The 27,919-nt window shown below is 35.8% G+C and overlaps 2 protein-coding genes across 16 annotated transcripts in view; both read right to left on the bottom strand.

The window, feature by feature from the left end:
- Positions 1-27,919, bottom strand: part of CADPS2 (calcium dependent secretion activator 2) — a 694,484-nt gene that overhangs the window by 437,588 nt on the left and 228,977 nt on the right. For all 15 annotated transcript variants that reach the window (XM_044678498.1, XM_044678502.1, XM_044678507.1 and 12 more), the window contains exon 3: positions 8,907-9,239. In XM_044678498.1, coding sequence (XP_044534433.1) covers positions 8,907-9,239 — 333 coding nt within the window. The remainder of the gene's footprint in view (positions 1-8,906; positions 9,240-27,919) is intronic.
- On the bottom strand, positions 26,222-27,349 carry RNF133 (ring finger protein 133). Its single transcript, XM_044678513.1, has one exon. The coding sequence runs from the start codon at positions 27,347-27,349 to the stop codon at positions 26,222-26,224; it is 1,128 nt and encodes a 375-aa protein (XP_044534448.1).

The raw sequence follows: 27,919 nt of genomic DNA, 5'->3' as shown, positions 1-27,919 counted from the left end.
TAAAAGGAAAATTGGCCAGCAAAGGATCATCTTTTTATCGTTATACTACAGAACTTCCAAAAATCCTCCCATCTCTAACTTATCATTTGAGGTGGCAAAGAGGCAGAATTCAGCTAGATATAAGGATGGTGTAAAGTTTAAATTCTTTTGAGACTAATTTCAGGATAAGAAATTTACCATCTCCCCAGAATCCAGACAATGAACCTGTTTTGAGAAGGCACCATGAAGATGCCTGCAGAAACCTATACTGCATCAAGAAAATCCAAATTGAACTTTGGGGTGCAGTTGATTGAACTATGGAGAATTGAATGCATTTATAGTGAATGTATACTCTTATGCCAAAGGGGACTGCCCCCAATTGGCTTTTTGTCAATATGCCTAGCAATCACTGGGTCATTGGTTTTGTCCTCTTTTCTTTTTATTCCCGAATTTCTGTAATTTAAAAGTTGGAACTGTTAACAAGATCCACCTGGGAGACCAGTCTTTCTCTGGATCTCAGGGGGTAATATGTTATTGGAAATTTGGGAGTCCTTGAACTAATTTTGAGTTCTCTGATCTAAACTTCCTGGAAGTTTAGGGGTCTTTCAAACTACATTTCCCATGATCCCTGGCTTACGTAATCACATGGACAGGAAGCGTAATAACATAGAGAGAAGAATAAAAAGGAAGTGCCAGGATTGGCACACTCTTTTTTCCAGCTGAAGCAGCATGGTGACAAGGTAATGGTGGTTTTTTTAAATGACTCTTTTTTTTTTTTTTTAAACCCTTAACTTCTATGTATTGGCTCCTTGGTGGAAGAGTGCTAAAGGTGGGCAATAGGGGTCAAGTGACTTGCCCAGGGTCACATAGCTGGGAAGTGTCTGAGGCCGGATTTGATAAAATGACTCTTAATATGGCAGGTGGCTTCATTTTTCTAATGGCTACCAATAGATCCTTTAAAACCCTAATATTTTTTAAATCTATCCTTTTATATCCATTTTATTTCTTACAATGGTGAGCACCTTTTGATGAGCACCATTAATAAATGCTTGCTGACTGAATAACTGACAACGGTATCCAAAGGTGGAATTTCCTGCTTTATCTTCTAAGTCTTTAAACTAAGGTTTAATTTCACTTATTTTGTTTGTACTAAAGGGGTGTTATTCAGGAATAGGATGGATTTAAATAGTCTCTGAGGTCACTTCCAACTATGAAATTCTGTATCTTCTAGTTTTATTTATAACAAGAATGAGAATATATTAGTGGTTCGGCTCCTCCAGGAGAAGGGTCAACAGTCATTAAACAGTTATTTTGACATTTTTCAGAGGCCAAGAAAAGATACCTTATGAGTACCAACAGTTCATGTGACTTTAATATACAGATAGTCTGATAATATCAGATTATACATATAAAGTATATGAATGTTCATAAGTTCAAATGAAAAAAATAAATTCTATAAATAAATCTATAAGTAAATAACGAGCCACTAACTTGAAAATACTCACCTCTAGCTGAAGATAGAAGTTTTAGTTTTCTCATTATCTGTGAAAGGTTATTATGCAATTTAAACTGAACTATGATAATTGAAACTATTTCAACAAGAAAAATTAAATAAAAGTTCAAAAATAAATAAAATGTTTCTGTTTTGAACTCCTAGGGCATTAATGCAAGAACTTCAAGGATCCTGGAAAGCATCTACAATCATTTAACTCAAATAAAGGAAAATTAGCTACAAAATCTCAAGGGTTTTCAAAGAGCAAAATGAATTAATTCTTGGCTGTTAAAACTTCACGGTTGTCATTTGAAGGCATGTGACTTATTTTTATAACTTTATCAGCCTTAAAATATTTTATTAGAACTTTTTAAAACAGAAAAATAATGATTATGGATAATTTTTAGGACTATAGAATATGTGTATATCTGTATTCAAAGTTTTTTTTTAGGAATTAATTTCAATCTGATGGATAAGAGATTTTCCCCCTTCCCAATATAATATAAGACTAAACTAAAGCTATAATCTAATTAAATATATCTTAATATAAATTAATTATATCATTACCTCTACTGTTACCGTTTTTCTTTCTTTGAGGTTCACCAGAAATTCTCTTTCCTTTATCAATTAATTCAGTTTGTGATTCACAATTTCCCTGTTTACCTCATATACATATCATTTTTTCCACAAATAGTCTAATTTCCCAGTTCCTCTAATTACTCAATTCCAATGATGTGATAACACTTTTCTTCCACTAAACAGTAGTGATCTAGACAACACAAGTGTTCTATTTCTATGTTCAAGACCTCCACAATTCCATTATCCATTCATAATCTTTTACAAATTCATCTCTCCATAAGCCTGACTACTCCTAAATCTATTTGTTCTCAGCTTGTCCTTCAATACCTCTGATTCTTCAGTATTTTCCTAAACCATCATCTTCACTCCAGTCATACTCTCCTAAGTTCTCCATCTGGATTTTGTGGTGAATGATATCAACTCTGCAACAAAGTGTTTTCCTGCCTTATTTTACTGCTCTTTATTTTACCAAAGCTTTATTGTGAATTACTGTCTTTGCATTCTTTCCCACTTATGTATACTTGAATGGAGTCATGAAATTGTTTTAAGTATGTCCACTATTAAGTTCACAATTGGGTACTCACTCTAAGAAGGTGATCCTATTCCTTTATAAGTGATTCCCTATCCCATTTATCCCAGTAGCTGTTCCAAACCACTCTTCATTCAACTGAAACTGCTCTATCTCAAGTTAGCAACATTTCTTACTTGACATACTTAATAGCCTTTTCTCAATCCTCATTCCTCTTGACCTCTCTGCAGCATTTGATACTATTTATCCTCTTCATAGATTTTATATCCTTCTCTCTTGATTCCAATGATTCCTACTTAAATATGCATCGCACCAACTATGGAAATACTCCAAGGCTATGTTCTAGGCTTTCTTCTCTTTTCTCTTTCTATTTCATTTAGTAATTTTCTCAATTTTCATAGGTTCATTTATCACTTTCATTCACTCTTATTTATAAAATCAACTGCCAGAGTTTCTCCTTTCTATATTCACAAAATCTCCCTATCTCTCCTTATCTCTACTTACATAGCCATGACCCTAGATCAGGACCTCATCTTCTTTCTTCTGAAAGACTGTAGTATCCTTTTGATTAATGGACTTGCCTCATTTCTCCCTTCATTCTAATTAATCCTTTACAGGGTTGCCAAAGTGGTTTTTCTAAAGCACAGTTTAATCATGTGTTATGTTGATCTTAACAGAGATATTTGGGGAAGGTGAAGAGATGGCCTGAAACTAGAAACCTGCAGGACTCACTCCTCCCGCCCCAGGCTTGAGTGAGTAGGGAGGGGTAGGTACTCCTTACTCTCACCCCTCCCACCAAGCAGTTGGAAATCAGTTGGAAATGGAGGCAGGACTGATGTCCTCTGGCTAGGCTCAGCAAGGCAAATCTCTAATGATGTTCATTTTCTCCCCACAGGTTTGACTGAGGGGCAGATGTCTTGTTATCAGGGACAGAGGAGGATCTGACTTCTTTGGCTGGCAACTGAAAGGAACCAAGGTCTACATTAGCTGTGAGTATGCCCAAAATAATAGCCAGGCACAGCTACTAAAAGATGAATTTTTTACTGATAAAGGAGGAAGGGAAGGCTGGGAAGGGGTTTCAAGGATTTGGATAAGATTTGGGAAGCCCTGAACTGTTAGGTAGAAACTGCCCCCACCACCCACAGGAGGGAGTGACAGACTTTTAGCTAGCTTGCTCTCAAGCCTGTGATTATTACTTCTAATATCTAAAATAACTAAATAACAATTGTTCTGTTGCTAGAAAGAGCTAGTTCTGCTAAATAAGCAAACCACTAAGCAGAACCTGTAGAACCCAGAAAGAATCAGAATTAAAAATCCATATTCTTGTATAACATTATAATGAAACAGGCTTGTCTGTAGGAATTCCTAACTTACACACCTTTGGCTTCCAGACCTCCTCCCCTTATCTGAAGGAATTCCTTCCAGACCTTCCCCTTTACCTGAAGGAATTCCTTCTATATCTTCCCCCTTACCTGAAGGAATTCCTTCTAGACCTTCCCCCTTACCTGAAGGAATTTCTTCCAGACATTTCCCCCCTTATCTGAAGGGACCACCCACCTTCCAGACCTCTCCCCTGCTGGACCACCTACCTTGAAGACATCCCCCTATCCTGCCCCCCAGCTGCCTACCACTCTATAATACCCAACTCAGGCACAGCTCTTGGTCACACATTTCAATGTGAGACTCTTGGTTTAAACTAAGACAATAAAGTCCCTTTGTATCTTGCAATGGTGGTTCAGACACAAATACTGGGATAATTCTCTGGGCACTTCAAACCAAAATGGTTCTTGCCCCAGATGGCCTCCAAAGCAATCCCAAAACCGGGAACCGTAAGGAGAGTGACCTGCTCACTTCAAACCCCAGGAATCAACTGTTTAACTGCTTTCAAACTATTCCCTCACCCAGAGCTCTCCAAGGGGGGGTCCCCTGGAATTCTGGGTGAGGCTTGACCCTATATCTTGCAGGAATTCCACCCTGCCATTTTCCATGTTGCATCATGCCTTCTTCCAACCCCTCTCAGTAAAATTTCAGTGGCTCCCTATTAACACTAGAATCAAATATTAACTTTGGTACCTAAAGCTCCTTACAAAATGGCCCTTTCATAACTTTGCAGGTATTTTATACTTTAATTCCCTGAAAGCATTCTCTGGCATAGCCATTTGCCAATATGCTTGCTCTTCCTCATGTATGGTGGTCCATCTATTGTCTTTTTTCACTGGTTGTCCTTGAATATTATCTTTCCTCACTTCTGCTTCTTGGCAGAGGTGAGGTTTTCTTTACTCAAGTCAAGAAATAGATCCTGCAGACAACCTTTCCAAATTCTCTCTGTTTTAGGTATTAGTGCTTTTTCCAGTCCCTTGCTATGCTAGGGCCTTTTCCTTTAGTGTTTTAAGTGGCAACTGCTTTCTATGTATCAGTATGTATGTACGTGTACATACATACTGTTATATTGAATCTCTGGGAGCTAGAAGTTCACACTGTGATTGACAGGTGGATCAGTTGGATGTTGGAATGTTCCCAGAGAGGCATGCGGACACAGGAGAGGGCAGTTGGCTGGAGGGGGGGGAGGGGGGGAAGAGGGGGTATAAAACCACCCTGGTAGCTCTGGCAGGGATGCTTGGTTCTTTTCTTTTCCCTGAGACTTGAGATCAGTGGATCCTGGTCTTTGTGGGATTGAGACTTGCAAACTTAACCCTGCAAGCTCCTCCTGTGGTTCCTATACCATCAACAACCTGTACCAGACCATCATTTCTGATTCTACTGTCCCTAGATATTAGGAAGTTAATCATCTTAGTCATCTTGGTGTCCAAGGGCCCAGGAGGGATCCGGGAAGTGAGCAAGAGAAGAAGAGGGTGGAAAGGGTGGATATCTCAAACTGGTTAGGCTTATTGTCTAGTGAAGAAGAAGCTGAAAGATTATAAAGCAGTTTGCCTGCTCTGGTGTGGTTCTGGCCGGGCTGTACCAGAGAGAAGCTATCATCTTAATTCCTTTACTTGCCTACAGTTTAGAGATTCATCATTATCATTTTAATTAGGGTCTCCCAATACCTCTATCCATCCCATTATCTTCCTTTGTTAAATATAATCAAAGTTTTAAAGTACCTTCCTGAAGTGGTTATTCAAAGCTTCTTTGGGAAGGGAGAGACACAGTCAGATTCCAAAGTTACCCAGCTAAAAAGCCCATTAAATAATATCAATTAACCCCAGGTGGGTCCTGAAGGGATATCATCCATTGACCTAAAGGATCCAGCCTGGGGAACTGTTATAAAGGAGAGAGGTGTCTTCCTATCCTCTCTCTATACTACATCTACATCTAATAGATAGGAGTAGGTGTTTTTATTATAACAATACAGATACACACAAATATATATATATGTATATATATACACACATACATTCAGATATATACGCATATACATACTACATATATTATAAATGTATTTATACTATATATATTTATGCATAAATATATATAAATGATAAATATTTGATTACATGATTTCTCTGATTAGAAAAAAATCCTCTTAATATCTAGATGCCTCAGGTTTTTCCATAAGTAAAAGAAATTTAATAAAGTTTAATTCCTATTTACTATACCATGATCTACAATGAAATTTAGAAACAAAAATTAAGTTTTTAAACAGGCAGCTCTGATATAATTATGGTACATAAAAATATATTTTTCTTCATATTAAAACAGCCAGAGTTTTATATTTTGGTTAAAACACTCTTTTTAAATCTATTTAAGAATATAATTAATTTGAGTTGCCACTCTATAGCTAAATATCTTCCAGATGTAGATTCTGGATGCTAATTGGAGCACAGTCTTCCTGCCTAGTTTATTTTTTTTTATTAATTTATTTGGTGACATTAAAATACCCATTTAACCACCTTTGTCACTCCTCTCCCCCATTAGAAAAGGTGTCATTTAAGAAAAAGATATAGATATGTGTGTATGTATGTATTATGTATATATATACATAATACATACATACATACACACATATAAAACTATGTCTTACTTATTTCTATTTATCCATTCTTTCTCTAGAAGTGGGACTATTCATTTTCATGAAAATTTCTTGGTCCCTGATTAACAAAGCTGCTCCTTTTTTCTTCTTTTAGACTACAGGTTTACTTTCTTATTGCTTAGTTTATCTTAGTTAGCAATTATTTTTCAATAGGGTTTATTTTCTTTTTGGATGATTATGTAACAGGAATATACTTAGGTGCTGGTCACTACTCTTATGGTTCTCTTTTGAAAATCAAGCATGCAGCCTGAGATTTTTAATGATTTTTACTGAAAGAAAAATAAGAAACATATAGACATAAAGAATGAAATTATAGAATTATCATCAGTCTCATAAAAAACTTAACCCTTGTGTCTACTGCTACATAAATGGAATTATTTGACATCCTCATTCCCCTTCCCTTAAGAGAAAATTGGATCACCAAACTCTTAAACTTGAGATTATTAGCAAGTCACCCCCCCAAAGGTGATGCTTCTTTTCCTACTAAAAGGTCAGATCCAGGATCTTGCTACCCACCCCTAGGGAAATGCTGCTTCTCCAGAAACAAGACCAGATTCTATGACTCTCAAGCTGATACAGAAAGAACTTTCAGTAGCTCTCACCATATGGCCACATGGTTGGCCCCTCTTTGCTACCACGTGTTTGAGATGTTACTCCAAGGTTAAGTCAACAATTCAACATCCTTAGAGTCTTCTCAGTCCCTTGTGAGAGAGGGGGGCAAACTCAAACCCTTCTCCCCTATCCTCAGCACCCTACTAAACTATTGAGCTCTCTGAATCTCTCCAGAAACATGGTCAATGGGAAAGAGGACTAAAGGGGTCTTAAAGTCCCCATTTATAGAGATCAATGCAAAGTGGTGACCCTTCACTAAACTGTAAATTCATCAAGTTGACTGGGGATTCCCTTTTCCCTCCCCATCAACCTCTTAACACCTACAAATTCAGTGGTTGGTGAGGGTGAAGGGTAGGGAAGAAGGACTTAGAGCCCTGGGCAATATTCTCCTCAGGATCATAAGATTAAGAGCTAGAATGAGCCTTAAAGACTCTTAGATCAACCACTTAATTTACAGATGAGGAAATTGAGTTCAGAGAAGCAAAAGTGATCTTAAATCTTATAACTGCCTAAAAATAGGAAATTCATATCCTTTGTTTATAAATTATGTTTAAATTAATATTATTATGCTATCCATTGGGGGAAATGCTTCAAAATGTCTATATTTTCAAGGCTATGTCTGAGGATTTTTATACCTAACAACAGAGAAACAGAAGGGATACCACCATAGAAAAATCAGAAAGGAAGCTTTGAAAAAAAAATTACACATTTTGCAAAAATAAAGGGAGTTTTTGTTTTTGCTTTCCTTATGTCAGAATTGAAAACCATTTACTGTGAGGAATATGTAAAGTCAAACTCAGAGTTAAAGAAACATGTTGCTTTGCTATATTTTAAAAATATCAAAATATAAAGTATTAAACATCAAAGAATAAATATTTAAAAGCTTCTGTATAAGAATTAAAATTGCTTTTAAATTCTAAAGGGAAGAACAATTTTCAATTCAGAATTTGCAGTACTTGTTGATTGTTGCTCTTCCAAAAAGTTTTAATGAGAGATAATTTCTTTATGAATGAAAGACACTGCTAAATTTTGCCCCTAAATATTCAATTGTATCGTGGAATCATTAATATAATTAAGTGAAATGAAAAATTTTTATTCTGCAATAATCTGCTACTATTGTCAACCCACCCTTTGTCACACTAACCCTAATATAGGGGCCAACTATATGCAAAATTATAGTTCTTAAACTGGGTTATGATACCTCAATCTGGGTTCATTATTTTATAAATGCTGTGGTTGAGGCAGTATATTCAGGAAGCTGATTCAATGAAAAAAATTAAATGTAAGTGAGCAATCTATACAAAGTATAAGTTCTTTGAAACAAAATAAGAAAAAAAATAGATATTTTTATACCAATTTTACTTTTGTAGAACATGAGAGTATTGACTTTTGAAGAACTGGATTTCTAGCTACTTAAATGCCTGCTCATCTTTAAAAACCTAAATAATGTAGAGAATATGGCAAATGAAATTAATTTTACCAAACATGGGAGATTTAAAGTTTAAATTAGACAAGTATCACTTCAAGTTTAATCCATTTTTACAACAAATGATCTTCCTAGAATGTTGTATATCTAGTTCAATATGGAACCCATCGGTAACTTAAAGAAATGAGTAGCCATTTTCAGTTCATTTTTTATCTGCGTAGAAGCAAATAGTGAACACTTAAAACAACAATCATCTTACCTGACATGCATTATAAAGCAGCTGATGTTCCAATTTTTTTATGCCCAGGATTTGCTGAAACATTTCATAAAGTTGTTCCTTGCTCAAAATAAGTTCTGACACAGCACTGAGTGCCATCCTATTTGGTTGTTTGCACAGGTCCTCTTCACCTTTATAGATAGCATCAAATTTGGCTATCCATGAACTCAACACCGTCTCTTTGCTCAAACCATCAATTTCAGGCAAACTCCGTACCCTCTTTTCAATGTTTTTCTTGAATACATCTCTGAAGTCATTAGCAGAACAGCCTCCACTGTGAACCATTCTAGCTACCCGGTCACTCTTAAGGAAAACCTAGAAGAAAAGGTAGAAAAAGGCACATAAAATTAAGTGTAAATACTAATGCCACTGTTCAGCAATAATAGAAAAAATTCGAAGAGCTGAACATTTCATAAAAATGTTTTATAAAGATTAAAATTTTCTTGAAGATTTAGTTAATGAATTTACAGTCTAATTCAAAACAATAGATATTAATTAAGCAGCTATTTTGTTTAAAAAGCTCCATGCAAGACTCAGATCCATTTCATAAACAATTAGAAATATTTTGATTGTACCTCATACTGTAGTTCAGTTTATCCTAAACTTGTCCAAACTATAGGTAACAAATATGGGAAACTTCCCTTATACATCTATATATCTGAGCAGCTAGAGTATAAGGAAGAAGATAAGAAGAAGAACCCTAGCTCCAACTTTGGCACATTTTCTCATATACTTTACTGTTACTAGAATAATCACCTAAAGAATATAGAGGCAAATAGTATATTCATACCTATATCCTCAAAGTCAGCATAAGTATCAATAGTATGGGATCAGGAATAAAGAACTCTTCCTAAATTAAGGGGGCTAACAGGAATCCAGAATATGCTTACTTTCTTAAAAAAAACTTTAGAGAATATGTTGCTCTCAAGGTAGTACCTCTAGTTTCACTCCTGCTTCAAGGAGCTGGCATCCTCAGAAATCATACAAAATAAACAATGAAAGATACTATAATGAAGTCTTCTCAGAAATACTAAGTAAAATGTCAAAATAATTAATAGTCAAATCACAGATTCTACAACACTTTAGAATTCTTTAATGAAGTTCAAATCAACATAACTCAGATGCTTCCTAGATATTTTGTTCAAAGCATAGGAAGTTGGTCCACGTTCATCTCAAACCTTTCTGCCTTGACTAATAACCTTAAACAATGCAAAGATTATTTAAAATAATATTGATTCTCTTTATCAATATACATATATAATAAAACACACGTAAAATATCTACCATGCGCGAGATATTGGTAGTACAAAGAAAATGTTCTCTGCTCTAAAGAAATGACCAAAACAAATACTAGGGAGGCTAATATATTTACACAAATAAGATGCAAGATGGAATGAAATAGGTACAAGGGAGAGGTACAAATAAAACACTATGGGAACTTTGATAAGGAAGGTTATCATTTTAAGGTGGGAGCTCAGCTATAGTTTTGTGAAGGAGCTGGCAACTGAAGTGGACAAAGAAAGAACAGAATGCTTTAAAACATGGACATACATGATGCAACTATTTCTGGGATAAGGGTTGAGAAACAGTGTTACAGAATTTTCAGTTTAGCCATGCAGGAAATCATAAGTGTCGCTCAAAAGTTAGTAAGGAAGGAGGTTTACTATGTATGTGCAGTTCTCTCTGTGAGGCCCTTACTTAGCAAGTAAATGAACCTTTCAGATCATCATTTACCTCATCCATAAAAAAAAGGATAATACAATTTTTCAGTGCCTACCTTAAGAGACTCAAATGAAATAATGAATATAAAACATTTAAAAGACTATGTGGCACATATTGAATACTGGATAAATTCTTGTGGATAGATATAAGATTCTGTATAATCTAAATGTTGGGGTTTCAAGAATCTCTTCATTTGTGGATGTGATTTGTCACCTATTTAGGAGGGTAATACAATATTTTATTTATTTCCAGTGAATTGAGCTACTCTCAATATGTGTAGTTGGCTAGAACTTTGAAGGAAAGCATTCTAGCTGGATCAAGAATTACCTTATCTGTATCACAGGAGAGAGAAGCAAAACTACCTTCAATCTTTTTATATTTCATTCTTGCTGACCTCAGAACATGCCTCTTGGAGGAGGGGGAAATGGCAAAAACTATATATATGGTTTTCTCCTCCCTCTCCCACCCAGAAACTGGTGATGGCTTCTTTGGGACACAAGCACAGTGGAGTTGCACCAACTTGTCCAAGTTAGTTTAAGTGGGAGTTCGGGGACAACGTCCCTGATCTTCAACTTTCTATGGAAAATAAGATATATCTAGATTTCTAGAATCCAGTCTTCTGGGCAGAGAAGGGAGAATTCCTGAGCAGAATTAGCCTTGGAAATTTCTATGAGACTGATTGACATCAAAATGAGTAATTCAGAGATTGGGTCTTTTTCTAGAGGGGCATTTCCTGCCTTTGGATAAAGAAAAGATTACTCTTTTACTCCTTTATCTATAGATGGAAAAACAATGAAAGAAGCAAACTGTAGCAAGTGTGGGATCTGGATTATAAATAGGCACTGTGGCATTTACATTCTATTAGACTATTAATGTTGGGTTTTTTTAAATGGTATTAGAAGGGACTCAATGAAAAGGAAGGAAATAGTTAAAAGGAAATGTCTACAGTATAAAAAAAAAGAAAATATAATCTTCAAAATGAAGTAAAGGAAGACAGAAATTTAGAAATATTTAATGTGTATCTAGGAAAGATGATTGGACAGATAAGAGCTTAGAAACAGAATAGTTCGAGGGTTATTATAATGGTCCAGGGAAATGTAGCAAGGGCATAAATTAGGGTGGTGGAAGCATGAATGGAAAGGATGGGACAAATTTGGAAGTAGAATCAGCAAGTGATTTCTACATGTGAGGTATAGAAAGCTGGTATTGCCATTTGAAAAAATGGAGAGGGAGAGGTATTTTGGGAGAAATGTAAGAGTTTAACTTAAAGATTGCTTAATTTAAGGTAGAATAAAAACATTCCAATGTTTATGAGAGAATTAAAAAAGGATGAGGAACTTGCAAAAGAGAGAGAGAGAGAAACCATGGAAAGGAAGCCATGGAAGAAGGCATCAAGGAAGAGATAGTCAGTAACATAAACATAGAGAAAGGTTAAGAACATTAGGTTTTGTAACAAAGTGGTCATTAATGAGAGTCAAGAGAACTGTTTCAGTAGAATTATGAGAAGAGAGATAATTGTAATAGGTTAATGAATGTGTTAGGTGATGTTGTGGATAGACTGTAATCAGAAGGACCCAAGTTAAAATCCAGCCTCAGAGACTCACTACATGTGTGATTTTGGGCAAGTCAGTTAACCCTCTTATTTCCTCATTTGTAAAATGAGATGGAAAATAAAAGGCAATCTATTCCAATATCTTTGCCAAGAAAATCTCAAATAAAGTCGTGAAGAATTGGAATGACTGAACAATAACAAGATATGAGTGAATAATGGGGAAACGTCTAGCAAGGATAGATTACGTTTTTCAGAAGCTTGACAGGGAGTAGTAGAGAGAGTTAAAGCAGCAACTTAAAGGGTATGGAAAAATCAAAGCAAGAATGCCTTTTGTTATTACTGTTTGTTTTAATTTTTTTTTAGGGCTAGGTAAAATCTGAACATATTTGTTGTTGTTCATCTTGAAGAAGACCAATGACATCAAAGGTTCATGTCTTGTATGTGAACTGGATTTAAGTGAGACAGAGTTGCATAGTCATCAGCCTCACTCTCTCTTCCAGAATCATCAAAGTCTACTGGCAAAATGAAAGTCATGATGATTGGCAACAGCCCAGGATGCAGTGGATGATGTTGGCATCTTTGATGTCTGACCAAGCTCTAGGCATGTGATAGCACCTGCTTCATCTTCTTTCATGGTCCTTGGAACAAATACCTCTCATCAGCCCATTCCACTGGGGGAAGTCTTCACAGACTTGGGACAAACATACCCTTAAGTCATTGATGAGTTTGAGGCCAACCCTCAACTTGGTGTAGTCTTTCTGCTAAGACAGTTTTGCTAGAGTGTGGTCATTGTGCATGCTACAGCTTCTTGAAGCCACAGGGGAGAGTTGGGTGAAAGGTAGACACCAGGGGGTGATAAGCAGCCCTGAAAAGGGTTCCACAAGCCTTCATACCAAAGGTGACAGTCCTCTCTGAACACCACGGACATATTTGTAGGCTTAGAAGGAGCCCATAGAGATGGAGAGAGAAAATATTTGAGAGAGAAAAAATGTTTGGAAGGAGTTCATGAATATTGGATGAGATATAATCAAATATACAGGTGGTTTCCTTAACATTAGAATGGACAATCACATCCTCTGCTTTTACTAGAGGGAAGCTGAGGACATTGAAAGCAGTCATTGATGGATGGCAGAAAGAATTCAAACTGGCTGGCTTAATCTTGGTAAAATAAGAGGCAAAAATATCCACTTAAAGTATTCGCTAGTAAGGATTTGAGGACCTGAGGGTGTATAGAGTGAAAAGAAGTGGAAGTTTAGAAATGTTACTGTAGGGAATGTGGCAGAATTAATAATAAAATAAACAAAATGAATTATATGTAGCAGGGACACACCCAGCTGAGATTAGATTGCAAAAATTCATAGTTGACTGGTTAAGATGATTTTAAACATTTGGCAAGTTGGGAATAGAATCAGAGAAGAGATAGCATGAGTTGTCTATGACTAAGGTTCAATAGGGTTCGGACAGTCAAAAGTTAAGATAAAAGAGAACAAGGCAGGCTTAGAAAAGGTCTCTTTCTTCACAGAAGATAGCAGAGACATGTCAATAGCTAAAATGACTGATGAATTTATGAGTATAGGTTCTAACATTAAAGGAATCTTACAAACGACTTAAAAAAAAACAAAACAACTTTTCATCTACTACTCATCATTAGTATACTTAAAGTTGCCAGGAGTCTAGTTATCTTAAATTGATGAAAGTGTAAGATGCTTCAGATCCCTTTGTTTATCTCTATATAAAAAGATACAGCCCTTAATAGTCCTAGTTCATCTAGAACTAGTCAATAGCCTAGATAGATTTCATTTCCAGGGAGAATTTACAAGTCTGACTTATTTTTTAATTAAAAATTTTAATAAACAACAAAAAATCAATTTTCACTGTCTTCTACCCAATCTCTCCACTATTAAAAAGAAAAACAAAACTCTTGCAACAAATATGTATAGTTAAGAAAAAATTCCTACATTGGCTATGTCAAAAAATATACATCTTCAAGACCCCATCCCTTTGTCAGAAGATAGGTATTATGTTTTCTTGTCAGTCCTCTGGAATCTTAGTTTATCATTGTGATGACCAGAATTCTTGCTTCTTTCAAAGGATTTTTAGATTAAATCTTATTTTTTCAATGAACAAAAATTGATTTTCTTTTCCGCTACTTCATTTCCTTGAGTTAAACCAAGATTGAAACAGGTTAGCACTAAATGTCACCACAGACCATTGTCTATCTGAATTTTAACACTTGCTGTCTATAAAGAGTCAGTCCTTTCTATTTTTATGCTGGAGGACAGCTAGGTAGCAAAGTGGATAGAGAGCTGGGCCTGGAGTCAGGAAGACACATCTTTCTGAGTTCAAATGTGGACTCAAACACTTATTGTGTGATCCTAGGCAAATCAATTAACCCTATTAGTCTCAGTTTCCTCATCTGTAAAATGAGTTGGAAAAGGAAATGGTATGCTACTCGAGTATCTTTGCTAAGAAAACTCCAAATGGGTCCATGAAGAGTCAGGCATGATTGAATACAAAAACACATTTACATGGCAAGATTATATTTAATGATCATGTGTTAAGTCATTTAATAGGGTATGGGAAATCAGTGATAATAAAAACCTGAACTAGGTAAAAGCAACTCCAAATAAGGAGCTGAATGAGAGATGGGTCTTTAGATTCATACAAATAAACATGTAAATTAACTCAGGAAAATATTTCATTATTCACTCATAATAATTTATTTAGAGGAGCAGCTGGGTAGCTCAGTGTATTGAGAGTCAGGCCTAGAAATGGGAAGTCCTAGGTTCAAATCTGGCCTCAGATACTTCCCAGCTGTGTGACCCTGGGCAAGTCACTTGACCCCCATTGCCTACCCTTACCACTCTTCTGCCTAGAGCCAATACACAGAAGTTAAGGGTTTAAAAAAAAAAGTTAAAAAAAATCATTTAGAATATGTATTTTTTCTATAGTTCAGAAAGTCTTTTACATAACTGACCAAAACTGCTAACTGTATGCTAGATTCCAAAGCTATTCCTAAAATATTTCCTGGTATATTCTGGCCAGAAATTCTTCAAAAGTAAATTTGGACTATCCTTATGAAAGAAGCAGTTTTCTTAATTATGCCATCAACTTTGCCCCTTTTTCATTTTTCCTCACTGTTATCCTTGATAAAATCATTTTGTCATATAATATTCCTAAAATCTGGATTTAGGAAGCATTGCTTTCACTTACTAAACTATCCTAATAGCCAAAGAAACCTTAGGAAAGTTCAAATCCTGAGATTTTAATTTCTTAAAAAAAATTCTTTAAAAACTAGACCATTGGTAACTAGGAAAATCTGATCTCAGCCAGCTAGTCTTTGGAAAGTTTGAATATTGAATAGACACCTTTTGTCCTGCATCTATTCTTTTCCCCTCAATGTAACTAGCATCAGCCAGCCCCCAGGTCCAAGCTCTTGATTCATCCTTCCAATGCCTAGTCCTTCTTGACGCAGATAAGAACCCTTTTAAAACAAACCCCCACCAGATTTAATTTTTTTTAAAAGTGCATAATTCCACATGCAACCCCTATGTATCTCACCTGTTTCCATAACCTTTATAGTTCTTCTTAATTGCAAGTATGTTTCCTAAATAAAACTATATTGACTTGTTATGTATTCCACATTTCTATGTGTTGGACTTTAGTAATCTAAACTTACTAAAACTCTAATAAAAAACGACTTAATAGTAGTTCATATAATACATGTCTAAAATATAAGATAATTCTCAATTTGCACAACCAAAACCCCCCTAAGATTTATTATTATTTAATGATATTTCAAGCACTCAAAAAATCTCATAAGATAATTTGTCATTTTTTCTTTGGTTTGTTCAGTAATGGCCAACAACAAAACAATCCTAACCTCCTAAAATGTATTCTGCTTAAAAAGACATCAGAAGAAAATGACGGTTTGACTATCCCCACCTTTTGTGACCTCCTCAGTCCAGGAATATTATTCATAATAAATCTTTGGAACTAAATGATCCCCTCTCAGTTAGATTTTTTCCCTTTTTTTCAGTGGGTATAATAAAAGCTATTATATATTAATGATGCTTTAAAGGTATGAGAAACTACAGAAACATAAGGCTTTTATACTACCATTATTAACAAATGTGCCCTTAGGCAATTTCCTTCTGAAGAATGAATAATCCAGTTTCTTTAAAAACAACTTTTATTCATCCACTATATTTTCCAACTCCTTATTCAGGCTTGTGAGGGACATAGGGAAATATCTCTTTACTCTCCATCTCTATACACCAATCTGATTGTAATCCTTTTTATTTTATTTATCATTTTTTGTTATTGTCTGGAAAGAAATGTGGTCAGCAGTACTACATCAGGTCAATTTTATCATCCTCCCTTTTATCCTCTAATCCATGATTTATCAGAAAACTCAACTCCTGTGAGTCTTAGACCAAAGACCTTGATAGGTACATCCTGAACCAAACAGTATACTGGGATATATAGTGTGAAGATGGACCATGAACTCAAAGAGAAACCTTAACAGGAAATGATAAATACTGGAACACAGAAGAGTTGAGAAGGCTCTTTCTTTTTCTGTTCATCCTGAAATAGTATGAATGCTCTGGTCTTTTCAATGGAAGAATATGAAATTTATGGTCAGTTAAGTGCTTTAGTTTATCTGTATTGCATTCGATATCTTGGATTCATCTGTCACTGACTGGACACTTGTTTGAAAAACCATCTGACCTCAGCTGTTTTGGCTTACCTATCATTGAAAATAAGTTCATATTTCCCACTGTCCTCTCAAACTGCTGAGATAAACATATGTGTTAGCATTTGAGAGTATATTCAAGCACTTTGTTTAATTGTAGGAATATGAAGGGAATCATGAAGGTCAAATATTTATCAAGCATCTATTCATTCTCTATATACTGCCTGAGACACAGGAAGATGGAAAACACAAAAAAGAAAACATTCCCAATCTAAAAACAAGGGTTCAGCTGGGGCCCATAAACTTAAAAAGATATATGCAAGACTGCATTTCAATATAATTAATTTTCTTTGAAATCTTACATATTTTGTGCATTAAAAAAATTCTGAGAGGGGTTAGGATTAGGAAGGTAGAGAGTTGGAACTTATCACTATGGAAGCTAACCATTAAGAGATAAAAGGGAAAATAGAAACCATAGGCCAAGACCCTGGGATCCATGCACATAAAAGGGTTGTAACATAGATGATGGTCCAGAAATGGAGACGAAAAAGAAATGGTCAGAAAGGTAGGAAGAGATCCACAAAAACTCAGTAGGAAGAAAACCTAGAGAATGTCAAAGAAGACAGAGCAGTCAAAAGAATTAAGTGAAATAAGGAAGAGACTGCAAAAAGATTTTAAACTTCAAATAGTCTGTTTTTGAGAGACAGTGGAAAAACTGGTATAATAAAACACCAGTGTACTAATATATCCCATATTTTGGGAAATAATATATAATTCCTTGAGAATAGTCTTTAAAGTGTTCACATGCTTTACCAGAAATCCTACTATTGGACATATATCTCACAAAAGTCAATGACAAAAATAAATATTTTATATATAACCATATCTATAACCATTTATAAGATCTCTGTGTGCAGTCAGAAACCTGGAAACAAAATGAGTGCTTTCTTGGAGAATGGCTAATTGAATTGTGACCTATGAATCACATAAAATATTATTACACTATAAGAAATGGAACTTAGGAGAGAGCTAGGAGATTCAGAGAAACTTGAAAGACATGCACTATAAAGAAAAGCAAAGAACAACATGCACAAAGATCATGACAATTTAAATTTTAACACTAACAAGTAGGTGAATTCTGATGAAGTGTAGTGAGCAATCTCAGTCCTGAGAAACGGATAAGGAAACTTTCTGTTTCAGACGGAGTAAGGGAGACATTGGATGTGAAATGTGGTATACACAATCCAACAGGGTTGTTAGCTGATTCTATTTAAATATTTTTCTTAGTTATAGGAAAAATCCAAGGGGGGTGTGATATAAAGGAAAACAGCTATAGTACAAAAAAGGTAACTATAAAAGTTAGGGGAAAAATTACAGATTTCTTTGTCAGTTTCAATCAAGATGCTAAAGGTGAACAATTGTCTAATTACCAAAATCAATTCAGCCTTGAAATATGGAATTATATACTGCCCAGAGATTCCATTTACTCACATCCCCACCTCCTCAACCAATGGGAAAGAGATTCCTTTTGTCCAGATTGTAGATTCTCTAGATTTTCATCTTTGCAGATTACATTGTGTTGGGTGTGTTGAGCTCCTTAGTGAGATTCAGGTTTAATCAAAAAGTTCAGTTTGCCCACCAAATAGTGAATATTAATTAAATGCAGAATTCAGATTGTCCAGACTGTGAGATGTGGTTGCATGAACTGCCCAATGAATTAATCTATCAGTGTATGTGTGAGAAATGTGTATGTGCATAGTGGAAATATATTCATTTCTAAAATGTTCATTTATTTATTTAATGTTTTATTATTAATTTTTTTTTTAATCCTGGGACTCCATTCTAGGAGAATAGGGCCACAACCAGTAGGCAATGGGTTGCTCAGGGTCACCCAGCTGGGAAGTGTCTGAGCCTGGATTTGAACCTAGGACCTTTCGTCTCTAGGCCTGGCTCTCAATCCACTGAGCTAGCCCAGCTGCCCCTACTTTAGGTTGCAGTTTCTTTAGCAGATGTAGTTTTTACAGGGTGGGGTTGCTAGCCCCACGCCCAACCCTCCTCCTTTTTCATCCAGGCTAGGGACCGTGAGGTAAGGGTGGGCGATAGGGGTCAAGTGACTTGCCCAAGGTCACACAGCTGGAAGTGTCCGAGGCCGGACTTGAACCTAGGACCTCCAGTCTCTAGGCCTGGCTCTCAATCCACTGAGCCACCCAGCTGCCCCATAATTATTAATTAATAGTTACTAATTAATATTTTCCCAAGGTTACATGATTTGTATCCTTTCCCTTCCCTTTTCCCTCTCCTTTCCCATAGCCAATGAGCAATTTAACTGGGTTTTACAAATATTATTGATCAAGACCTAGGAAATACACATTCCTGCTCATGTGTGTATATAATTGTAAAGACGGTGTCCTGAGAGATTTGCCCAACATCACAAAGGTAGTATCAGAGGTAACTTTTAGGTCTGCCAATTCCACAGCCTATGCTCTTTTTTCTACTTTATCAGACTGTATGTGTATGAGAGAACTCTCAACAAAATAAAAGTTCTCTGAGAGCAAAGGCTACTATCTTGGACAATCTAGTATCAATATTCTAAATAATTTGATTTCACATTGCTTTTTAACAACTCTACCTTCCATCTTAAAATAAATATTAAATATTGGTTCTAAGGCAGAAAAGAGATCAATATTAGGTAATAGGTGATACCTGATTTGCCCAGGGTCACAGAGCTAGGAAGTGTCCGAGATCAGATTTGATCCTGGGTCTTGGGACTTCCCATTGCTATCTATCTATCTATCCACCGAGCCACCTAGTTGCCCCATTTGACTTCTCACTATGAACTTGAGGTCACTTGGACTATATTCCCTTCCCCCATTATTCATTTCCTACTGATTTCATCTCAAAGCACCATCATACTACATACTCTTGTCTCTATTTTTCAAAATCCTTTAAGCCCCAGTTGAAGAGGTCATCCTCTGACATACCTGCAATACATGATCATGCCTTCAAGTCTCTTACATCAACAATGTTTTGAACCAAAGGTTCTCTGGTAAATTTTTAACACCTAACTTTCCAGAAAAATGTTACACAGGACATACTTTTAACTTTAACTGCATTTTCCCCATCACACTCTTAAGTCTAAATCAAGTTCTGAAATACAGCATTTACGGACTGCTGAGGTATAAACTCCCCTTACTGAAAATTTATCAATTTGTTCTAAAAAAAACAAGTATAAGCTGGATCCAGCACATATTTCATTCATATGCCCTCATACCATTTTACAGTTATTTCTTTCAGGTCATATTTGCTGCATTAAAATCTAATTTGTGTAAGCTTCTTCTTAAGCCTGAGACTATCCTTTTTCATTTGTGCATTCTCAGTGACAAACAGAATGGCTTGCATGGAGTAGATCCTTAAGAAATACTTATTTTAACATAGCCAAAGGAATATATAAGCTTTAAATCCAATTCACACATAATTCATGACATGACTCCATGATGCCATTGAACCTGTTTGAAAACAAAGGAGAAACATATATATTTATATACATATATTTGTACACATATAATATAAATAGATATTTTTGTGTAATATACACATATGTAAATAATATGCATTAATGCATTCAGATATAATTTATATTGTGCATTATCGAAATATATATTGTTTTGGTATGTATGTGTGCCTGTATACACTTCTATATGCTTTTATGTATATATGGACAGAGACAGAAAGAGGGAGTGAGAAGGAGAGGGAGAAGAAGACAGGTGTTATTTACCTGGGGTCTATGAAACTATTTTTTAAGATATTTTGGCAAATGAATTTCAATATAATTGGTTCCCTTTGTAATCCTGGGAACTTTATTTTATTTAAAATCATTATTCTGAGAAAAGATCTATATGTTTCAGCAGACTTCCAAAAGAATCATGACACAAGCAAGGGTTTAGAAACCCTGGAATATGGTAAGGGAACACTTAGCTCAGTGACTTATGCATAGTAAACAAGTAATAAAATGATAATCAAATATTTATTTAATATTTAAAAGCTCACGACAGTGGTAGTGGGAGGTGCTTTTGCAAGAAGCTTCCTTCTCTAGCACAGGTTGAAATCTTGCAGCCCATATAGTCTTTTATTTTATTCATTTTTTTTAGAAAAATTTTTCATGGTTACATGATTCATGTTCTTACTTTCCCCTTCACCTCCCTCAAATCTCCCCCCTCCCCATAGCTGATGCACATTTCCACTGGTTTTAACATGTGTCATCAATCAAGACCTATTTTCATATTATTGATAGTTGGATTGGTGTGGTCGTTTCGAGTCTACATCCCCAATCATGTTCACATCAACCCATGTGTTTAAGCAGTTGTTTTTCTTTTGTGTTTCCACTCCTATAGTTCTTCCTCTGAATGTAGGTAGCGTCTTTACCATAAATCCCTCAGAATTGTCCTCGGTCATTGCATTGCTGCCAGTACAGAAGTCCGTTACATTCAATTTCATCGCAGTGTAGCCGTCTCTGTGTACACAATGTTCCCCTAGTTCTGTTCCTTTCACTCTGCAACAATTCCAGGAGGTCTTTCCAGTTCACATGGAATTCCTCCAGTTTATTATTCCTTTTAGCACAATATTATTCCATCACCAGAATACACCACAATATGTTTTGTTAGTCTTAAAGAGCTTCTGAGAGCACTGAGAAATCATGACTTGCTGAGAGTCACACAGTCAGTAAAAGTCAGAGATGGCACTTGAACTACAATGTTTAGTCTCTGATACCAACTCTATACCCTCTACTATCATCACACTGTCTCTCACCAAAGGGTACTGATCTGTAAGTTGTAGAGAATTTTGAATCGTACAAAAGTGTCAGACTCAAAGCTGTGCAGGTCTTAATCTGCTACTGGAGTATGGCCAGAGCAAGATTAAAAATTGGGCAATATTTAACAAAATAAATAAAAATATTTTTCAAGATTAATGCTCATTTGTGCTTTTCTAAATCAGAGCACCACCCTTAGGCTGCTATTTTTAAGTTGGACGTTATGCTCTAAAATAATGGGAAAATGTGTATTTGGAATATCACAGAGTAAGTCAGGTATAAAGAAAATCAATCAATCAACAACTTATTAAGTACCTACTATGTGACAGTCAGTGCTCTGGCTGCTGGAAATCATTTTGTCTTCTGCCCTACCCTAATTCAAGGCTAACATTATTCAGTAGGCTACAGTGGCAGAATAGTCAGCCTCCCTCATACAGGAACACACCCTATACCTTCTGCTATAAGTATGTGTTCATTGTTTAGAAGCAGGAAAATACTGCAGAAATTAAAGATCAGCACATTTTTAATGTTTGGGTTTTCAAATACATTTATTCACTAATTCCACAAATAAGTTGTTCTTTTTTTGGATCAATTTTTTAAAAAAAACCCTGCTTTATCGGTATCAGTTCCAAGGCAGTAGAGTGGGTAAGGGCTAAGCAATTAGGATTAAATGATTTGCTCAAGGTCACCCAGCTAGAAAGTGTCTGAGGCTACATTTGAACTCAGGACCTCTTGTCTCTAGGTCTAGTTACCTAGCTGCCCCTACAGATATGTCAACTTTAAAAAAAAAAACAGAAACAAAAACAAAAAAACTACTCCTTTAGCTATATTCAGTTCAAGCAAACATTTGTTATGCACCTACCTTGTGAAAGAAACTACACTCAGTGCTAATGAAAAATGACAATCTCTGGCTTCCAGACAGAGATAATGTAATCATATTGGTTTCTCTTATCTTAATTTCTCAATTTCCTTTTTCTCATTTGCTGTTCAGCTACTTTACATGGCATAATAACATCCCTACCATTTTGGTATGTTCATTCTAAGCCTTTGTCTTTTATCTTACATTTTGTGAGAACTCTGATCCTTCCTTCTCATCTCAGCCCTTCATGCTGTTTCTAATTTGTTTCTGATTGAGACCATTTGGCATCAGCTATAATCTGAGCAGCAGGTACCATCGTGAGGTTATTCTTGACGATCACCCAGGACACTTCTTGATTTGGTTGTTACAATCTCTCTTTATAGTTATAATTACATGGCAAGCAAATTACCCCTAGTTTAGAGAAGAATGAAAGCAAATGAATGAACAATAAGTTTGGAACTCATTAGTATATTCGGATGCCTAGATTCCAAAATTCTTCTGAATAATACAATTATTGGTGGTAAGGACTAAGGAACAGCAAGTTAAAGGAAAGCACCATTATAATAATCTAGCAGGTACCCAAGATAACATTCACATACAGGAATTTTTCTATCTACTAAAAAGGTCATCAAAATTGGAACTTGTGAGAAGTCATCTAGTTCAATATCCTTTCTCATGCAGAAATATCCACTACCCTACAATATTATTCTGAGATGAATTCACCTTAAAATTGCCATGGAAACTTAGAGCATTTGTGCTTTAGTCAGGATAGATAGATAGGGTAGTTGTATCAAACCCAACTAGAGGCAGTCCATTTAAGAAAATTCTGGAGTGTATTGACTATGTTTACTGTACTTTTATTTTCTAAAATATTACCAATTATAGTTTAATATGGTTCAAGTCCACTAGAGAGTGCTGCCTGCTTTATGGATTAATAGCTAAGCCCTAGGGACACATACATGCATTAAGTGACTTGCCCAGAATCTCACTATTTATTGGGCAGAGATGATTTTCCAGACTGCCAAATTTAGCACTCTAATTAGAGATTCATATGTAAAGAACTTCATCAGCTTTCAATTGCTGCACACATGTGTGGTGATGGTGGACTAAACAATGTTGACTTTTTCTTGGAGAAACCAAGGGGGAGCATGCCAGGTGAAAAATGGAATAGGATGAAATCTAAATCATTTCACTGCCTTTAAAAAAGTTAATCTGTCCTCAAAGATTAGCTGTAGAAGAGGTTCATCATGAAGCAGAACTGAGGGGTGGAGGACCATAAGAAACAAAGCACTGAAAAAATCACAGTATTGTCTTGAAAGAGATGCACTGCAAATCCCCAAGTACATAGAAGATACAACCTACAATGGAGGTTACATGTCATTACCATGAATAATTAATTATATTTTGCATAATAATGCTATATTCATTTCCTGTGGATATACCCTGGGTAACTAGGCTTTGTTGTTCTGTTCACACCTCGCTGAATGGTAGGGCTTATGGGAAAGTGTTCCTAAGTCTTTTTTTTTGCCATAAAGAACTGATTATCTTGCATTTCCCCTCATCTTTTGCCATCTCATTCAAACTCGCCTTGAATGAATAATCACATATTTTCTAAATAATGCTCACCACCATTTTTTCCCCTCACCACCACTCTCACCCAAATCCCAGAACAAAGCACATACATCTTGGAGTTTAGACTCTGCCTTAATAAGACAGTTCTTATTCTTCAACAGATCCAAAGAAAACAAATGATCCAAGAGTTTGGAGGCATAAAGGAATAGAGATGAAGTTTATTTTTAAAAACTCCTTTTTCCTCCATCATTAGCAATCTTACTGCAATAGTCTGTGATTTCTGTACCCTTTAAGAAACCCAAAGGACCAGTCAGTGGTGAGCCTTGGAGAAGGAACAAAGAAAAAGGGGAAAAAACAGAATGACGACCTCTTAAAAAGCAATAAGCAATATTTATTAAGCACTTTCAATGTGCAGGGGGGTTGGGGGGGGAGAGATAGTGTTGTGCACTGTGGCAATTTTGTTCTTCAGTTATTTTTCAGTCATTTCCAATGACCCCATTTAGTGTTTTTTTGGCAAAGACACAGGAATGATTTGCCATCTCTTCTCCAGCTCATTTTACAGATGATGAAATGCAGGCAGATATAGCTAAGTGACTTGCAGGGTGTCACAGAGCTAGTTAAGTATCTGAATCCAGATTTGAACTCAGAGATGAGTCTTCCTGCCTCCAGGAAGACTCTATTCACTGCACCATCTAGCTGCCTCTCATTGGGGGATACAAATAATAGAAAATGAGAGTTCTGTCCTCAAGCAGCTTGCATTAAAATAAGATCACAAAATACAGAGTAAATGGGGCAGGGACCATAAAAGCCCCCCAAAGATGGGCTAGGTAGCATTTGAGATGAGACTTTTAAAAAGCCCAGAGATTCTAACAGAGGATGGGAGAAAGAGGAATGGAAAAAGGGAGTACCTGGAATAAAGAGCAGAACTGTACTGCCTGTTACTCATTCAGTATAGAAAGAAAGTCAATGGGCTTTGCTTCCACTGCAACTTTCCTAAGCCTTATTTCCTTATCTGCAAACAAAGTGCCCAGTTGGAGTAGATGACCTGTAACATCTCAAAATCATCTGTTAATAAAGTTCCAATGCCAGAAGAGAATTTGAAGTTCTTCATCATGTTTTGTGAATAATATGACTGGATTTATGTTGTATCAAATTGCCTTATAATGTGGTTTTTAAAAAATTCTATTTCCTTCTTGTTCCTTGGCAAGATTCTTAACGTTTTCCAGGTTCCAAAAACATATGTGATTTCACAAATGGTATCTGACATGTGAAAGACTTCCATTTCTACATTGTTATCTGTCTCTAAAACAAATGAGGATCTGACAAGTGTTGGTATAAAGTATTTTATTCACAGGTTAACAAAAATCAGAAAATGAATTTTTAAAGAGTATATCTATGTATCAGGAATTGTCTTTTCCTTATTGTATTTATAGTTATAGATTGGGAACCTTTGAGTATTTTGTCTAACAATATCAAGTAATGACATTTTTTGTGGTATGTTTGAAGTATGAATTTTTTTCTTAAAATACTTTGTCATTACATAGATGTAGATCTTCAGAAATATAAATATTAAATATAACTTTATCAAGAATTTCTTCTTAAGTTTAATAAAATGATACATGTCCAAATTTCAATGACAAAAAATTAAATTATATAATTCCTGCAACTTAACCTACTGTACTAAAAATAGAAAAAATAATAAAAGAAAAAACTGAGTCTTAGAATAAAACTTTTTTCAACTTTCAGACTATCTCTGTTCCAGAATCAATGAATGTTCTTATCAAAAGGGAATCAGACATATATTATAAAATTATAACCTATATTCATATGTATACAAGAAAAGACTGCCAAAATTTAGCATGGATTAGAACAAAATAAAATCACAAACATTTCTTGATAGGCTGTTCCCACCCCACCCTTTCTTGGTGGCTTGTATCTCTTGATAAAGGATAGAAATAATTACCCAGAAAAAAAAAAACAAACAAAAACAAAACACCTTTCCACTTTAGACAGACAGAACTGCTTGTCAGTATTTTGGACCTGATTTGATAAACACAAGTTTAATCCACTTCTTGAAAAGGGCATGCTGTCAAGGTGAAGGATGAATGTCTACTGCTACAGAACCAGATTGATTATCATTTCCTGATGAAGAGGATTCTTCCCCATGGGTCACTTTATCTGATCTTCTTACAGAAAGGTGGTCATTGACAGTACTATCTTCATTAGGTGCTGTGGTATTAGGTGATTCATTCGACATTAGGATTTGCAAAGATTCGGCACCATCTTCAACATCCACCTCAATCCCTAAAGCTTTGAGTATGTCACATTTGCACATGGGACAGGTGCCATGGGCTAAAATCCAAGGGTCAATGCAATTTTTATGGAAAAAGTGTTTACAAGTTAGAATACGCACTACATCATTGGGCTTGTATGCTTCAAAGCACACAACACAGCTGTCCCCATTTGGGTTTGTTTCCTCATCCCCCTCTTTTAAAACCCGCAGCTGGAGCTGTCCAAAAGCTTTCTTGAGATCTGTTGTTAACCTCTGCCATCTTCTATTTTGAATCCTTGCTACCCAGAGTCTTCGAATATGATAGAAAATGAAATAGGCTAAAGTAGCAGTTGTGACAATAACAAAAGACACAAAATAGTGATTCATCCAGATGATATGCTTTCTGCCCACCTCGATCATTACAGTTACATGAACTCCCTTTTGAATCAAATGCAAAATCTCTGTGCCTTTTAAGTTGCCAATCATTACTGCAACAATTTCTCCAACTCCTTGATGAGACATGGGAAACACTTGGTTGCCAGTTCCTGGGAAATTGTAGATGATCACCCCAGAGGCTCCTTTTTCAGCTGCTACTTTTATTTTCTGTGTGAAAGTACAACCTCCCCGCTCTATGAGGGCAAGCCACATTTCTGAGTCCTTGGGTTTGCTGAAATTGGTCAAGGGATTACAGGCATTTTGGTTTCTTCCCTCTGGTGGCACTACAACTCCAGCCACCCTCTTCAAAATGGAGCCTCTTCCAAATACCCCAGTTTCCCCCAACTCAGATAACATCCGGTTCCCCACATGAAATGATATGTTCATGTAAGCAGTCCAAATTGCACTTGCTTTGCAATAATTCTGACCAAGCAGTAGAAAGAGAGTGAATTCCAAAAGCCAGGAAGAAGCAGCATTGTTTCTCCAAGTACCTGTTTTAACTAGATTCATTTCTCCCTTTGCCTAGCAACTTAAGAACCAGCCAAGCAAAAAGAAGTGTCTCCCACATCTGGTGGCAACTAACTTAAAACAAGAGAAAGAATAGAGTCTTCAAGAGGAAAACATATTCTACTGCCCTCCCACATTTTCTGGGGGAAATTCTTGAAGACTTCTTATGAGTCTGAGATGTTGAGAGTAAGAATGAGAAAAACTTTATATTGGAAAAAAAAATCCAGGCCCACTAAGTCTCTACAGACTGCTGTTGGGTAATGTGATTATGACATCAGAGACAACTTGGCCAATCATAAAAGATCTTAACTCATACTGAAATCTTATTGGCTTAAATGGTTCAGATGTTGTTAGGGGTGATTTCTATAGTGTTATATAAAATATTATTGCCTAGTTACTTATAATACTGGCAGGCAGTTAACCTCCAAGGGCATCAACTGAAAATAAAAACAAAACGGGAAATCCAAGTGTATTACCCTACTTTTAAAAACCTGACAGACTAAAGCCACAAAATTATTAATGATATTTTTTATGGGTGAAATGAATTTCTCTCTTCTTCATCACCATGGTAAA

This window comes from Gracilinanus agilis, chromosome 5 (genome assembly GCF_016433145.1).
Source record: "Gracilinanus agilis isolate LMUSP501 chromosome 5, AgileGrace, whole genome shotgun sequence".
NCBI lineage: Eukaryota > Metazoa > Chordata > Mammalia > Didelphimorphia > Didelphidae > Gracilinanus > Gracilinanus agilis.
This window is presented reverse-complemented; position numbering and strand designations above follow the sequence as displayed.

Coding starts and splice junctions, on each gene's coding strand:
- RNF133 (XM_044678513.1), bottom strand. CDS start 27,349: ATGAATCTAGTTAAAACAGGTACTTGGAGAAACAATGCTGCTTCTTCC.